General features: G+C 45.7%; 1 protein-coding gene across 24 annotated transcripts in view; it reads left to right on the top strand.

Annotated features, from left to right (window-relative positions):
- The first annotated feature begins 2,961 nt into the window (after positions 1-2,961).
- The window catches only part of RBFOX2 (RNA binding fox-1 homolog 2), a 258,234-nt gene continuing 244,122 nt past the window's right edge, over positions 2,962-17,073 (top strand). For 4 of the 24 annotated variants that reach the window (XM_036019552.1, XM_036019546.1, XM_036019550.1 and 1 more), the window contains exon 1: positions 2,977-3,554. In XM_036019552.1, coding sequence (XP_035875445.1) covers positions 3,363-3,554 — 192 coding nt within the window. In that variant the 5' untranslated portion in view covers positions 2,977-3,362. Of the gene's footprint in view, positions 3,555-17,073 lie in introns of all 24 variants that reach the window. The other 20 variants (XM_036019547.1, XM_036019557.1, XM_036019566.1 and 17 more) reach the window with 12 other exon arrangements.

The raw sequence follows: 17,073 nt of genomic DNA, 5'->3' as shown, positions 1-17,073 counted from the left end.
CTTGACTGCTAGGAGAGATGACCTCCTTATCCTGATTGATTATAACTGTTTTTTAAAATTTGTTCCTCCTTTCTTCCCCAGACTGAGAACTCTTTGGTACCAGGAACCAATTGTATTCTTCTTGGTATTCCAGACTCTTGTTCATAGTTTGTCGAATGGATAAATGAATAAATGTTAGGACTTCAGTAGTTTCTGCAGCTAAAATTCTTTCTAGGAAAATACTCCTTAATTTCTTCTTTCTCTGTAGTATTTTATAAGCACCGGCCCCCACAGGGGTAGCTGCAGAAGTACGTGAAAGAAGTGGTCCTGGCCTTTGTACCACGGTGGGTGCAGTTCGGCTTCTGCAACTGTTTAGAGTTTCTGTTCCACCCCCTCGCCCAATGCTTACTGTTCATTTATAGGGCAGGGTCCAGTTTCTCTTTGTTCTGCCTGGTCATTCAAACATTCCTACACCACATTGCTCTATTTCTTAGGGAAATACCTGAATAACAATAATTTGAGTCACAAGTAGACTGATCCCAAATCTCATTTCTTGCTGGGTCGTGGAGCAGCTCAGGAAGGACCTAGCATTATTTAGATCCCAGTATTTGATTAAAAAACAAAAACAAAAACAAAAACAAACAAAATCATTGTTGTTCCATAGGGCCAGCAGGAGACATTCTGATTTTTTCTTCAAAGCTGTAATATCTGTGCTCACTTGCACAGGATTAAGCCCCATCTGCTATGGGGTACTGCCACCTGGAGACCCCTAACCTAGGTTGAGACTGTCTAATTTAGCTCAAGAACAAGTGTGCAGGCACTTGGACTTCCAACTTGATAGCCCAAGTAGCAACATTAGATGATACATATTTACTTACTCACTTACTAAACAGTTACTATATGTTGGACTCTATGCTTAGCGCTTTGTTTTGTCTCATCTAATTTTTAGAACAACACTGTGACTATTGTCACCTTACAAGCAAGGAATGTGAGGCTTAGTGAAAATAAAGGACTGGGTCAACACAGTGGCCGCACCAAACGGTGACTTGGGGAACTCTGGCCATCTTAATCTCCAGTGGCCCCACCCAAGCAACCGTATATAATTTTTAAAAAATCCCACAGTAGTGATAATGTTATTCTTTTATCTTGACAATGAACATTTTCTCACTCATTTAAAATGTGAATAAAATGATAATGGTAATAAGTAACTTTTATCGAGTGGTTACAATAGGCCAATCTGTTTGAATCCTTAATGTGTGGTAACTTGTTAAATCCTCACAATAATCCTTTCGGGAAGATAATACCGTCCTAATTATCAGATGAAGAAACAGGCATAGAGAGGCTAAGGAGTTTTCACGAGGTATCATGACTTGTAAGTGGCAGAGCTAAAACTTGGCTATTTTTATTGATCTATGACACAGCTCAGGTTAAAAAAAAGGTGCTTGCTATTAAGACCAGGCTTGAAGACAAATCCTTCAGTCCTCTCTTTCCGTTTGTCTGCAGGCCCTAAACTCCTATATAGAAATTCTTAAGTAATCACTGGTTCAACATCACATGAGCAACAGTTGCTAAAGCCTGGATTCAAACCTGGGTTGGTCTGACTCCAAAGCAAGGATCTTTACTGTTGTACTGTTCCAGCCCTAGCCAGGTTAAATCCAAGTTCAAAGGTCAAATCATTGACCCACCTGAAAATGATCTTAGAGATCATCTAATTCAGGGGTTCTCAACCTCAGCACTATTGACATTTTTGGCTGGACAACTGTTGTGAGGACTGTCCTGTTCATCACAGGATGGTGAACAATATACCTGGCCTCTGTCCACTAGATGCCCTGTCGTAACAACCAAATATGTCTCCAGATGTTGACAAATGTCCTTGGGGAGAAGGGAAGGGGCAAAAATTGCCCTTGCTTGCAAACCATGGATGTAAACCATCTCTTCATTTTTACAAATGATGAATCAAGCGTCCAAAGAGATGAACTAACTTGTTTAAGTAGAATTCAGGTCGTTCATGCAACATCATTGTATCCCCTATAATGTACAGGGCACGATATGGAAGCCAAAGAAAATAGATGCCCTCTTGGTCCTCACAATCTCTTAGGAGAAAGAAGGTTTTGCAGAAATATCTCTAACTGTATGGAGTTGATAATGGATGAAGTGCTACACTGCAGCAAGGTGTACAGAAAGAGAATATGACTTAATGTCCCGAGATCTGGATTTGCCTCTTTTTAGTTGCAGGACTTGAGCAAGCTTCACATTCATCATCAGTGTTTAGTTCCTGGTATGCGCTCTGCCTACACCGCCAGTTTCAAAACGGTGCTGGGAACGCATTGTACAAACTATGAAGCTCTTACAAACATCAGGTATTATTAAGATGACCAGGAATGTGATAATAATTATCATGATGATCAGAGTGAAAGCTTTTCAGAATGGGAGAGAGCCATGGAGTGGTGACTTTATTCCTGGATCTTCCAACTGTACACTCCCATTCTTTTGCCGGACCGGGAGACTGCTACGGCACACCCTCCCACACAGTGCCCTTCCCTCTTTTGAAACCAACCACGTCCTTGGGCCTCTCAAGCTCCGCCTGTCCTAGGCTGTGGCCCCGCCCTTAAAGGGGAAGACCCCGCCCCCTCCGCCCTGGCTGGAATTCCAGCAGCGCCGGTCCTCCAGCACTATCCCTCCCCAGCACCGGAGATTCCCGAACTTTCCCGATCTCTTCCCGGCCTCCCTCGGGCTCCCGGAACGGAGGAGACGGAGATTGCCGAGGGGCGCTGGCCCCGCCCCCTCCGCCGGCTCGGTCGCCACCACCGCCCCGCCCTCTCCGCCCCACCCCCTCCACAGCCTCCCGCGCGGGCAGGAGTCCCAGATCCCGGTCCCTCCCTCCTTCTTTCTCTCTCCCCGCCTTCCCGGTGCTGCCACTGTGGCGGGTCGGAGGATCGCGGCCAGTCAGCTCGTTCCTGCTTCGAGCCCCTCCTCCCCCCAAATAAACACCCCTCCCCACGCTTCGGGAGCCCGGACCGCCCCCTTCCTCCCTTGGCCCGGCGTGTTGTGAGGGACAGTGTGAGGGAGAGGGCGCGAGCCGGCGGGCGAGCTCCGTGAGTGCGAGAGGCGGGGCCCGCGGCGGCCGGGCCGGGGGTTGCGTGTGCGCGTGGCGGTGCGAACGAGTGCGCGTCGCGACCCGCCAGCCGTCTCGAGCCCACGACCTGGGGAGCGACGACCGCCAGTCGCCGAGGGGCACTGGGCCGGCGCGCGCGCACGCACGCACGCACGCGGGGGCGGGGGCAGGCGCGCGCCCGCCTGTCGCGACTGTCGGGGCCGAGGCCCAGGGGGAGGTGGCCTGTCGCGGGTCGCCCGGCTCCCGGAGGCGAGGGGGGCGCGGGCGGATGGCGGAAGGCGCCCAGCCGCAGCAGCCGCTTCAGCTCGGGCCCGGCGCCGCTGCCCGGGGGATGAAGCGGGAGTCGGAGCTGGAGCTGCCGGTGCCCGGAGGCGGGGGAGACGGAGCCGAGCCCGGCCTGAGCAAGCGGCCGCGCACCGAGGAGGCGGAGGCCGCCGACGACGACGGCGGCGGGATGCAGGTGACCGCGCGGGACGGGCGCCCCGTGTCGGCGGGGGTGCGGCGCGGGGCTGGGAGGGCGGCCCGGGGCTCCCTGGGCTCTCGGGGCTTGGAGCGGGGTGGACTCCAGGGATCCTGGCTTGGAAGTGGGAGGGGGCCGTTCGGGGCCTGGTTGAAAGGTAGCGCGAGCTCCGGCTTGGAGGCGAAGGGTGCAGGAGGACCCTGGTGTGCCCACGAGGATCCCGATTTCTGAGGGGACACAACGCGTGGATAGGTTTTGGGGGGAAATCGAACGTGGTTGAGATGGGTTCCATTTCTTCAAACCCTTCCATAGTTCCCTAAGGCGGAATGGAAGCCAGGAGGTCCTGCCCAAGAGAGCCACTGGACTGAGTCGAGGACGAGGGGACAGTGGTGGGAACCCCCTTAATGAAGGAATACCTTTTTGGCGGTCCTCGACACACACTGAGATGTGGAAGGGGTGTGGCATATAAAGGAGAGGAATGAAAAGCGAGAAAACTCCTCGAGAGCCCAAAGGGGATGTGGCTTAGTTTGTGGGTTAACTCAGTCACATACACAAGGAGTGTGAGAAGTGCAAGGAGTTTGGTAGAGCCTGGGGACAGCGTGGTGCTCAGTCGCATTAAGTTTGTGGAGCTAGCTAATGGGTCTGAAGAGAGAGCAGGACATGTCCCTCCTGGACTTTGCCAGTTGCATCTCACCTAGCTAAAGCATCGACTAGCTCTTTAATGTTCTCGGATATAAAAGAAAATGTACAGGGCTATTAGAAGACTGGATTCTGAGTTGGGCAGGGAATGGGGAATTGTAGTTATGATGTCAGTTGGTTGACTTTGTAATTTGAGGGAGAACGTGAAATCTTCGTAGGTTGTAGGATTGGGTCTCTGTGCAGTGAAGAGTCGCTGTGGAGTGGTGAGGGGTTCACTAACTAGCAGTTGTTCAGACATCTGTCTCATTCTCTTAGAATCATAGAATGTTAGAAGGGGCCAGAGACATTTTCCAGGGGTTCTTAACCCGGATAGACTTGGAAGATTCTTATGCAGAATAGTAGTTTACGTGCCCCTTTTTTTTGGGGGGGGGGGGGGGGAAGAGTTGATAGTTATTTATTTATTTTTCTTTTTTGGAGTGGATTCAAGTCCCTAAATGTTTTTTAACCACCTCATGTTATAGATGAGGACTCAAAAGTCCCAAGAAGTCTGGTAACTCGCCTAAGGCCAGCCAGTTAGCTGGTAGGGGAACCAGAGCTGAAAGCCCGGTCCTCGAATTCCTACCGCTGTCTGTGCTCTCTCCATTACACCACTCTTGGAAATCTCTGCGGTGCTGAAAGACTTCCTGTGCTCCGCTCCTGCTTTCCAAGGCTCTGTCTGACTTCCTGTGTTAGCGATGGAGCCCTGGCTCAGCCTGGCACGTTGGCTGTGTGCTCCTCCGTCTCCTTCGCCGAGACCACTTGGTTATTTCTGTTGATTTGGGGAAAGGGGTCCTCTTCGTGTTTATTTCTGAATTCTTTTTTGTGCCTGATTTTGTCCTCCATTAGAACTCTCGGGCAGAGGGATTGTGAGAAGTAAAAGCTTGGGGCCGTGGAAAAAATATAGAAAAATATGGGGAGACTTCAGGTGAGGTGGGTTGATATCAGATGGTAAGGAGGGAAGACCGGATGTTGGTGCTGGTGAGCGTGTTCTGCTTGGTGTGTGCATATACCTGTGTATGTCTGTATTCATTTGTTGTCTCTGTCAGTCATAGTTAACAGACTCCTCCCGTTACTCCTGGGGCCCATTATTTGCTGGTTGCCTTCAAATTGGCTAAGGGCAGTCGTTTTTGGAAGCGGAGCAGTGCATAGGGACTTTGGGGTATTCAGAGGAATGAGTGGATTAGGTCCTTTGGGTACAAATGGGCAACTTAGAATTATCCTACAGAGAATGCTTTTTTAATTCTGTGTATTTGTGTATGTCTATTTTTCACTATATGCAGTTTCATTGTCGTAGTTCCAACACACCTTGTTACAGGTATTCATATCATCAGTGATTTAGTCCCCGGACTGGCTGTATGGTTGTGAGAAAATCCCTTCTTTTGGGGTCTGTATTTCCTTAGTTGTAAAATAAAGTGTTTATACAAGGTGATTTCTAAGTTACCTTCTAAGAAATACATCAAGTTCTCTGATCGTAAGGTACTTGGTGTTTACAATTTAGGTAGGGGGGCAACATGGGTGAAAGTTTTAAAAAGTTTATATATAAATGATTTATATATAAATTAAGTTCAGAGGAATAGGACTAGAGATACTGCAGGGTAGATGCATATCAACGGCATTGCATAATTTAGAGGCAAAGTATGCTGGTTATTTGTGCCTCTGGGTCCAGGAGATGGAGATGGTCATTCCTGCTGGAATGGTCAAGGAAGGCTTTATGGGGAGTTGAAATCTGAGGTGTAATTGGGAGTAAAAGAGAAATAATGTTCATGAAAAGATAAAATTTAAGCCTAGGTGACCTCTAGGATGTTCTTGTATCATTCTGAGAATAATTATAGAGTGTTTAATATTTATTTAACTAATGCTTATTGCACAACTGCTATGTGCCAGCCTCCGTTCTAGAGCCTCGGAGATATGGTAGTGAATTAAGGACCCTGCCCTTACGGAATGCATATTCCAATTGAAAGAGATACACAGTAAAGAAATCAACAGCTGTTAGGCAGTGGTAAGTGCTAAGAAGCAAAATAAAGCAGATAGAGAGTGATGAAGAAGATGGTCAGGGAAGGCTTCTTTGACGGGTGACCTTTGAATGGAGTGAGGGCATGGGCCTTTCAGATATTTGAGGGAAGAGGGCTCAGGAGAGGAACTGTGGGTACTGAGGCAGTTGCAGCTTCTGAAGCTAGGACACCAACTGCCTCTTTCATGTTGTGGGGTAGAGACCCCTGTAGCTGGAGCAGAAAGAGCAGGGGTTTGGAGCCTTAGGAGAGGATACCAGTGGTGTAGAAATGTCTATGGGCTATTTGTAAATATACACTTTAAAAATCTTAGTAGTGTAGCTGACCTTTTTGATGTATGGCTTACTTTATTTTTACTTATTTATTTTTGTTTTTAGGAAAACAAAAATTTATTACCTAACAAATCTGGAGATCAGAAGTCCAAAATCAGCCCTGGCTGGTGTGGCTCAGGGGTTGAGCACCAGCCTGCAAACCAAAGGGTCACTGGTTTGATTCCCAGTCGGGGCACAGGCCTGAGTTGTGGGCCAAGTCCTCAGTAGGGGGTGTGGGAGAGGCAGCCACACATTGATGCTTCTCTCTCTCTCTTTCTCTTTTCCCTTCCCCTCGCTCTAAAAATAAATAAATAAAATCCTGAAGAAAAAGAAAAACACCTCATCGCTTCCTAATCATTAAAAAAAAAGTCCAAAATCAATCTCACTGATCTAAAGTTAAGATGTCAGCAGGCTGGTTGCTCCTAGGGACTCCGGGGGAGAATCCATTTGTTGCTGCTTCCAGCGCCTGCAGGCTGCCCGCATCCCTTGGCTCCTTGGCTTGTGACTGTGTCACGCCAGTCTCTGCTTCCGTTGTTACGTGGCCTTCTCTCTATATGAGTTTGTCTTAAAGTATGTGTTTTTTTTTTCCTTGCAACTTAACACAAATAGAGTTTTTCTGAGGTCATAGCTCCTTCTGGGAAGCCTCCTGACAATTTAGTTCACAACAGCCACAGCCTTCCCTTGGCTGCTTTACCTCGATGTTTAACTATGCATCTCATGTATTGTCCCTTAATTGTGTCGTTATTCTTGTTCCCTTAGTGAGACTGTAAGCCTCTAGAAGATGGGAACGATACTTTCTTTGTATTTATTCTTTTTGAAAAAATCGGTTCTAGAGAGAAGGGAAGGGAGGGAGAAAAGGCGGAGAGAAACATTGACGTGAGAGAGAAGCATTGATCGGTTGCCTTTTGCACACGCCCCAGCTGGGGACTGAACCGGAAACCTGGGCACGTGCCCTGACTGGGAATCAACCTGACGACCTTTTGGTTTGCAGGGTAACGCCCAACCAGCTGAGTCACACGGACTGGGATTCTTTGTATTTATTCTTGATACCTAATACTTTTGGGTACATGGTATGTGCTTAACGCCTCTTAAGTTGAAGTTGAAATTTACCTTTCTTACAAAATAATTAAAGGATAGAAAAGAATGAAATTCAGGGGTGAGAGCACCTTCATGAAATTCCCCAGTCTTTTGAGTGTGAAAAGATTAACCTTTTTTTTGCTCTGGCTAGTGTGGCTCAGTGGATTGAGTGCCAGCCTGTGAACCGAAAGGTTGCCAGTTTGATTCCTGGTTGGGGCACACGCCTGCCTGGGTTGTAGGCCAGGTCCCCGGTTGGGGGCATTCAAGAGGCAACCGAGAAACAACTTGATGTTTCTCTCTCTCTCTTTCTCCCTCCCTTCCTCTCTCTGTAAAACTAAATAAATAAAAAAATCTTTTTGTTTTAAAAGAAAAAGATTAACTCTTTTTTACAGTTATTTCCTGGGGTTAATTTCCCAAGATTGCTTATGAAACGGAGCTGTACCTGTAAGGTGCAGATTCCAAAGCTGAATCCTGTCGAGTTACAGCCACTAAGCTTTTGGAGTAAATCAGTTTCCCGAAGTGGACCGTAGTGAACTCGAGGGAGTCTGTGGTACTCACGTTGTGATCCTTGGGTTCACATGGACAGAGAGGAAGGGTCGGTCCTTTCAAGGGCAGGACCCAGAACCTTCATGTGGGTGGCAGAGGAGTCAGCGCTACCCTGGAAGTGGTATAGAGACAGAGAGCCCTGAACCATGGAGCAGGAGGGAGGAGGCGGATCAACTTGTAAGCTGGAATACTGTTGGAGAAATGAAGTTAGTTATTAAAGAGGGTACCTGGCAATATTGTACTCTCACCTGGCAGAAGGTTAACTGTATAGATTTCAGAGGTTCATTTCACTTGCCGCAAGTCTCATATGTATGAAAATTGGGCTTTCTGAAAACATACTGATGAGTGAATTCTTTTGGTTATCTGTTCTAGTGGATAAGAACAATTTAACAAAAATTCAATCTTTGTGCATCTTTCCAGGAACTTAGCTGCTGTATAAGGCCAGGTGCATCTGAATTATTACTTATAACATTTGGCAAAATTAAATTTTATTTATTTATTTTTAGAGGGGGGAAGGGAGGGAGAAAGAGAGTCAGAGAAATATAGATGTGAGAGAGAAATATCTATTAGTTGCCTCTCACATATGCCCCGACCAGGTACTGAACCCACAACCCAGGCATGTGCCCTGACTGGGAATTGAAGCAGCTACCTTCCACTTTGCAGGATGATGCCCAGTCAAGTGAGCCACACTGGTCAGGGCCCAGCAAAATTCTTTATAGCGATGAAATGTTGGTATGTGATTATTGTATGGCCCACTAACTGCTTCTGAGCAGAGACTCATAAATCCAATTTAGCTGAGTGGGTTCAGCAGTTCATATTAGTTGTTGATTCTAGTAGTAGGAGAACTTTTACCTGGTCTCAGGGAAGGGGCTCCAGGTAGCCTGTAATTGCTATGTAGATGCTGTATTTCTTGCAATAGTTTGTTTCCCATTTGCTTGTTTCTGGTTTTCTCTCCTCGGTGAATACCACTTTGGATTCTCATTTGGGTATTTGATGCTAAAACTAAGCATGGTGCTACCATTTGAGTAAAGTTATAAAAGTAATGTGCTTTTCTTCCAAGTAATAATCACAAACAATCTCACTGAAATTGTTTCATCTCTACTTGTCTTAGTCCATGTGGGCTGCCATAACAAAACACCATAGACTGGGTGGCTTAAACATAGACATTTATTTCTCACAGTTCTGGAAGCTGGAAGTCCAAGATCAAGGTGCTGTAAGCTCATTGTCTGCTGAGGGTTGTCTGTCTTCCTGGCTTATAGACAGCTGCCTTCTTGCTGTGTGCTCACAGGGCTTTTCCTTGGTGTGAGATCCTGGGGAGGGGGAGAGAAAGATATATCTCTTCCTCTTCTTATAAGGGCACTAACCCCATCATGAGGGTCCTATCCTTGTAATGTAATCTAAAGCTTATTACCTCCCAAAGGCCTCACCTCCAAATACCATTACATTATGGGCTAGGGCTTCAGTATATTAATTTTGGGGGAACACAGACATTCAGTCCATAACAGTACCAGAGTGGTAAATAGTATTGCAGATGCAGAAACTGAGGCATAGTCACATAGAATGACTGATTATTTTTTAAAACCTCACAAAGAAGACTGTGAATGTAAAACTGGGAATGTCTTTGAGAAGGAGAAATTCAGATCGATCTGAATTCAGAGTGACTCAAGAAATGAGCTCGAGTTGCATTTGTTGCTCAACTCTCCCATTTTCTAGCCACCTTGTCATATTTTTCTCTCTCACACTGACATGTGAACACGGCAGACACTAACTAGAGATTTAACTTTCATTTTGATACAAAGCAGACTGGTGCAGACAGGCCTCAAGATTACAGGACTGTGGAGAACGAAATTCACTGTACTACTTAGTATAAACAAGAATGTTGCTCTGGTGAATTACTGGTTTGACATCTTTCAGGCTGTCAGTTTGATGTCAGGGTTTAATTGTAGAAACAATAAAGACGGTCATTTTAGTGGGTGGATTTGTTTGAATTTTTGTTGATACCCATTTGTAAAGCATAGCAAACGTCTTTGTTCCAGGGCAGATGTGCACTTCCTTCAAAGAGGAGAGGGAAGAGCATCAGGGATGATGGAAAGGAAAGGGCAGTAATTGGAGCAGGAGCAAACAGATGGAGTGAGGGATGGCGGCTGCATTTGGTGTTTTAGGTGGCCCCTAGGAGTATTGGGTTTCTTCTTCTTCTCCCCTTCAGCCCCAATACAAGCAGGCGGCTTACAGGGCTAAGGTTTCATTATCTAATCCATCACAGATCAGCTTGACTAAACCCATTGGCTGGCGCTGATCTAGTTAGGAGGGTAATGCAAAGCTGCTTGAGCCAGGATTGGGGCAAATCGGATCAGAACTGCCAAGTGAATCCTGGACATATTTCTGTAATTTGGGTGGAGAAAGTACTTTGGGAAATAGCTTGGGGGCGGGGGAGAGAGGGAGAACAAGTGAGCTATCAGCCACACATTTTTTCAAACGTTGGCTTAGGGACTTGGAGGCGAAAGTGCCTGGAGGGTTTGCTGTATTTCTTTGGGGTAGAGCCAAGTTACTCTTATTATTGGAGTCTGAATGTTTTTTGGTCACTCATGCTCAGGAATGACCTTTTTTAGTAGCATTTGGAGATTCCAGTTGTGATCACTCTGTTGTGACTCCTTTGAGTGGTCCTTTAATCCAAGATGATGTGATGTGGGTTTCCCCTCAACTTTTAAAGGGGAGATACTGTTATTACTATTATTATTACTAACCTTAATGTATGGTTACATTTGTTATACATATAGACTTGAAGTTTGGTGTAGTGAAGGAAACCCTTTCGAATCTCTCATGTTCGGGTTTGAATTCTGGCTCCTCCACCTACCACCTGGATGATCTTTGGCAAGGTACTTAACATCTGTACTCCTAGGTACATACCTGTGAACTGGGAGAACTAATACGTGCCCCAATGAGCTGCTATAATGAATCACTGAGACTATTTAAAGTCCCTGGAACCCAGCAGTGAATGTTTATATCTTGCCTCCCTTATAACCTGCAGTACAGCACTCTGTGAGTTCCTGCTTATTCCTAAATTAGCATGGAGTGGGTAATGCGCTTCCGATTCAGTGCCAGAGTTGGAACTATTCAGCACTAGAGAGGAACAGTGTGTGGACCTGGGAAACCTAATTTCTGGTCATCGGGATGGAGAAGGAAAGTGGATCTGGTCATGTGGTCTCTCTAGTTAGAGGAAGAGGAGACATCAGCCATGGACTGGCAGGACTACTGAAGAATCACAGGACCTGCATCAGGCATGCGGGCCTTTCATGGGGAGTGTGGGTGCCAGATGTACACTGGCTGTTTTGGTGCTGCGTGGTTGCAGGAGTCGTGAAAATGTTTGTGCTTCACATTTTATAAGGTTTGTTGGTTAAATATGTTTCACAAAATAGACGGTACTCTTTGTTCTCATTTTGGTTTGTGGAAATTGACCTAGGATGCCTTTGTCTCGTAGGGTCTCTTTAAACACCCCCTCCAAACTGTTAAGACAGTCGTCCATCTAAAAGAGCTTCAAGTCATTTGATAGCTTGCTTGTCTTTGTTTGACTTCAGGATAAAGTCTGTTCTCTCATGAGGCCTACCTGGTCCATCTGTCCTCACTTCTGCCTGACTTCCTGGCCTTGCTTCTTTCTACATCCACCTCTGAGTCCATGTTCAGAGGCTTGTGGTTTCCCGGCACGCTGGCGCCCGGCCCACCGATACCTCTTGTTGCTGTTCTTCCAGCCTGCTGTTCCGGCCTCACCTCTCTCTTGCTCGTAAGGCTCAGCCTTCCGGAATCGGTTGGAATGTTGATTCCTCCTGGATGTCTTTTGTGTCGGCTCCTGTCCCTCCCACAGTTTTGCTGGTTTCTAAAACATAGTAATGTCCATAGCTTTGTTTGAGGACTTTTAAGATTAACATTTGCTCAAATGTCTGCCCTTCCACCCCTACCCAGACGGTGAGGTCAAGGGATCCTTTGGGGTCTGAAGGACTGAGCGCTCTCCCAGTGCTGGGGACTGTGGTTCTTGTTGAATTGAACTTTGTCTTCCTGCCCCTCAGTTGGGGCCTGCAGATGGCTTTGCTCTTTCCCCCAGTTTTTCCTGGGGGGTCTGGCCTGTGCGCTGCTGTCCAGCTCAAGAGAAGTCTGGGTGTTGTGGCATCTGTGAATAGGAACCGATCTTTTCTTTGATTTCGGGTTAAAGGTGAGAGAGAAGGTCTTTGAAAACAGAAGCTGGGGTGGAATTTAACTGCTGAGTGTGCTGGGTGGGCATGGCAACCTGATGTTTAGTTTCCTGTGCTCAGATATTAATGGTGTGCACGTGTGTATGTGTGAAAAGTGCCTTTGTGATGGTGTGGTTAAGGAAAATAGAGGACCCACACAAGTCAGGGGCAATTAGAGCTAAACTGTTCCAGTTCATTAGCGCGGGCTGTTGATCTACCTGCTGCAGCGCTGCCGAGAGATGCTGGAGTGTTGCAGTCGGCCGTGCTGCCGCCATGGGAGACCAAGCCCATGTGATCGACTGTGGACTTTAACCTTTCCCTTCTCAATCGTGAATTTCTTAAGCTCTTAGAGCTGGTTTTTATGGATGTGGGAACAATACTAAACTGAGATGCCTCACAAAATACATGCTATTTTTTTCAGGTTACTCATTGGATATTCTTGAAGAGGAGGGAGCTTGATACAGTTCTTTCAAATCTTGCCTTTGGAGATAGGCTCATAAAAGAATTTTACAGGAGCCACCTCTCACTGGCCCTTGTTCTCCCCGCTTCCCTGCCTTTCGGCTTCTGATCTGCGTTCCTATATAATTCTCAACCTGTTCTCCAGCCTCAAGACTGCCCTTGCTAGCTTAGTTGGGGCCTCGTTAAAGGCAAACGGGTACACTTTGTATTGCCTCTGGCTTTTTGGATTCTGAATGAATAAGGCAGTTCTGAGAAGGGAATGAGAGAGTCCTGTAATACTACTTCCTTCCGTCGTGTCCTGCCTGTAACATGGCATCTAGACATTTCGGCTGAGGATCCAAGGCTCAGGACACATGATAAATAGCACCTTTGAAGTAGATGACAGTTTTGAATTGCCAAATGATAATGGTTGAGTAACTGCCTAAAAACGTATTTTCCCAAGGGTGGGAACAGAGCCTTTGAAGTTTAGACTTCCACATGGGTGTGTTCAACCATAATACTTGGGTTTTTTAGGGACCCAAGTCCCTAGATAATGCCCTGGTATGTGGGATTTTTCCCATGTAGAGGCTGGCTCCTTGGTTTCTCCTTTGCTGAGGAAAAGAGATTTTGCACTGAGTATTGGATGTCTTATTCCCGGCATGAGGTTTTTGAGGAGGCATACTGTTTGTTTTTCTTTTTGGCCACATCAGTTTTGTTGGATCCTAATTGGGACTATCACAAGCACAGCATGATTTATTGGGTGGAATGGGCAGGGCAGCAGTGTGGGACCGTCTCAGCTCTGGGGCTCAGGGTGGGGCAGAACCTGCCCTGGCGGAGCTAGAGGAACTGCGGGCATTGTCGGGGCTGCTGTGGGGTCTGGATGTGAGCGAGCTCCAGCTACTGCTTGGGTTGGAACACTTCTGGAACAGAGGCTCATGGGAAATTCTTCCAAATGCTTTATTTGAGCAGCTTTTTCCTCTGCCAGTTGGAGCCGTGGAGGAGGGGGTGTTAAGTGCTGTCAGCCAGATGATTTCCACAGCAGACCTATATGGATTTCATTTAGGGATTTATTTCAGGGGTATGTGGCTTGTCCTGAGTCAAGAGGACTTTGGTTCCCTTTTCCTGGAAGTTGGTGGGCTTCTACGAGCCTGCTCTGTTTATCTTGGACTGTTGGGCAAGTAGAGAAGCAGCTGCATAGTTAGCCCTTGTTGCATGGAGCTTAGCTTCATAGGTCATCCTGCCTTGGGGATTTTTATACAGTCACAGTTACAGCCTTCAGTAATTTCTTTTTCCTTTTTTTTCTTCTTTTCTGTAGTTCCATGTGCCACAAAAATTCTGAGGCAAGTAGGTAATAATTTTGGTAGAAAGCAGGAATTGTTTTGCTCTCCCTACCACTTTCTTACTGAGTTCCCTCTACCCCTTCCCCCAGTTCTTTGCAAAAAGAATCTGGCAAATGAGGTTGCTTATTCTCACTAGCTTGTCCCCTAATCAGTCTGAATATGAATGTGGCTTTGACAGTTTTCACCTGCTAGTTCTTGGTTTCTAGGGGATGGGATAGTAGGACTGTGTGATTCCAAAGCAAGAACTGGCAAAAGTGGAAGAGGTTTTGTGGCGGCTCCCAGCACCCACAAAGCTTAACTCATTGGTTTGCACCTCATATGAGCTTCCAGGAACACTGTCACTGTCAGAGGCTGGCACAATGGGTTGGAGGACTCTGTTTGAACTTCAGGAAGTCTGCACAATGGCTGCCTCTCACAGTGGGAGCTTTGGCAGAGCTTACAGGGAGTTGGTAGTACTTGTTTTGAAAGTGTAACTGTGGTCTCATGCTGGACATCTCTGCGAGAGAGGCAGAGGCAGATTTGTTTAAAGGATGGAGGGTAGCACTGTACAGCTGTCACTTAGGCGGTCCATTGCATAGACGTCTGTGTTTGCTGTCCTCCCAGATTTTATTGCGTGATTTGTATATTGTATTGCTGGTTTGGCTCATGACTTTCAGTAAGCCAATTTGGCTAATTTTGATGTCATCTTTGACTTTGAAGTGATGCTGGTCCTATTTAAAAGGCCTGTGCTGGGCTTAGAGGTTAATATTTCTGTTGGCTACCCCCTCCCCACCCTCAGCTGCTGCTCATTATGCATTATAGACACATCTTTTGTCTCCCTACTCTATTGTAGGTCTTTAGCTGCTGGATGTCATACTAGACATCACTTTCTGCAGCAACATTTTGACCTTGAACTGGCTGTTTTACAGTGTTTGGAGAGCAGTTGGTTATTGTCGGCATGTTACAAAGCCTTTCAGATAGGTGCTCTTTAGGGACCATGAGTGATTTTTGTCAACCGTATAATAATGTGGTTAGCAGACACCCATGTGTCTGTCCATGCAGTTTTCCTTTATGCTTCCTGTGCATTTCTCCCTGAGTAGTTAGGAGTAAGTATTACCCTGTGGATTTGGCTTTGTAATCCTGGGAAACCTGTTTCAAGAAGCCTTTATATTTGACTTTCTTGAGCTTGGTGTAGGGGTCATTTACCCTTTCTGGATTTTTTCTTCACCATGAATTGTTTTCTGCTGTTAGTTTTAGGATAATAGTAAATGCTTGTTTGGTTTACCAGTATCTCAGAGTTTGAAGAAACATGAAAAATTTGACTGGTCCAGCGTTTTGTTTTAAGCAAGGAAATTGTCAAATCAGGTTATCCTGACCTGTTTTCCATGGATTACTCTTTGAGAAATAATAGTTGTCATTCTGCACATACACACACAAAAGTCAAATAACTGTGGGCATTAAAGTTAAGCAAAATTTTCTTAACTATTGCAGTTGACTTTTCATAAGCAGATGTTGTGACTCAAAATTAATGAAAAGGTATTTAGTGAAGGGTCTCCCTTTTATCCTTGTTCCCTTTCTGCCCTGTACCACCTCCCCCCCGCCACCCCTGTCCCATTCACAGAACAAGCACCATTGTCGTTGTTTCTTGTGCTACTTCTCCACTCTCTTTACACAAACAGTCACATACTTGCCACTTCTCTTGTCCTTTTTCATCTACTGTATTAGAGGTTCACTTTTTTAAGCGTAACTGGGTCTATTAACATTTTCATTATTTTTTTACTGTCCCTTTGTGCTGTGCTTAGAAAAGCTTTTCCCACTCCAAGGTTATAAAAAATAGAATGGGCTTGCAAACAGACAGACCTGGCTTGGAGTCCCAGCTTCAGCACTTCATAGCTGTGTGATCTTGGTTAAGTGACCAAGTCTCAGGTTCCTACTTTGTAAAGCGTGTTACAGGACTAGTGTAGCCCTGTCTGGGAGTGTCAGCCCAGTATGCCAAGGCACGTACAAGAAGCAGTCAGGAATGCATAAATGAGTGGAACAGCGAATCAGTGTTTTCTCTCCCCCTCTCTCTTTTGCTTCCTTCCTCTTTCTCTAAAATCAGTAAATAAACTTTAAAAGAGGATTAGTGTAAGAATAAAAAGAGATAAGGCACGTAATGTGTTTAATTCATGGACTGACACCTAGTAGCTGTTTAATAATCAGGGCGGGGCAAAAGTAGGTTTACTGTTGTTTGTATGGAAAAATAATACAATAATTAATAAACAATAATACAAGAATAAAGTCATGTACTCACAACTGTAAACTTACTTTTGCCCTTCCCTATATAATAGCTGTTTTATTATTATTGACCACTGCTATATATTTTGTGCCTTAGTGCTTTTTAAATTCCTTAAAGGCAGAAACGGTCTATCTTTCCCTCTCTCTCTTTTTTTTATCCTCGCCTGAGGACATTTTTTTCATTGTGCTTTAGAGAGATAGGGAGGGAGCAGGATGGAGAGAGTGAGAAGGGAGAAACATGAACGTGAGAGAGAAACGTTGATTGGTTGCCTCCTGTACACTCCTTGACTAGGGATCGAACCCACAACCTAGGTATGTGCCCTCACAGGGAATTGAACTCTCGAACTGGGTGTATGAGATGATGCTTCAACCAACCGTGCCACACTGGCCAGGGCAGGAACAGTCTCTTAATCCTTGTATCTTTGGCTCCTCCTTCAGTGCCAAGGATATATGATAAAAAGAACTCAGTAAATGTTGAAAAAAAAAATCAACGTTTATATAATCTATTTTTAAAAGTCTCAATAATTTTTGTTGCTTTTTCCTTAGTCACCATCTCTGGATTTGAAGCATGGTGACTAAATTGCACATACTACTCAGTTATTAAATTCATATTATATTTTACAGTTTATAAAATGCTTTGA

The sequence above is a fragment of the Phyllostomus discolor genome, chromosome 2, assembly GCF_004126475.2.
Source record: "Phyllostomus discolor isolate MPI-MPIP mPhyDis1 chromosome 2, mPhyDis1.pri.v3, whole genome shotgun sequence".
Lineage (NCBI taxonomy): Eukaryota > Metazoa > Chordata > Mammalia > Chiroptera > Phyllostomidae > Phyllostomus > Phyllostomus discolor.
Note: the sequence above shows the minus strand (reverse complement) of the source record. Positions and strands in the feature narration are given on the sequence as shown.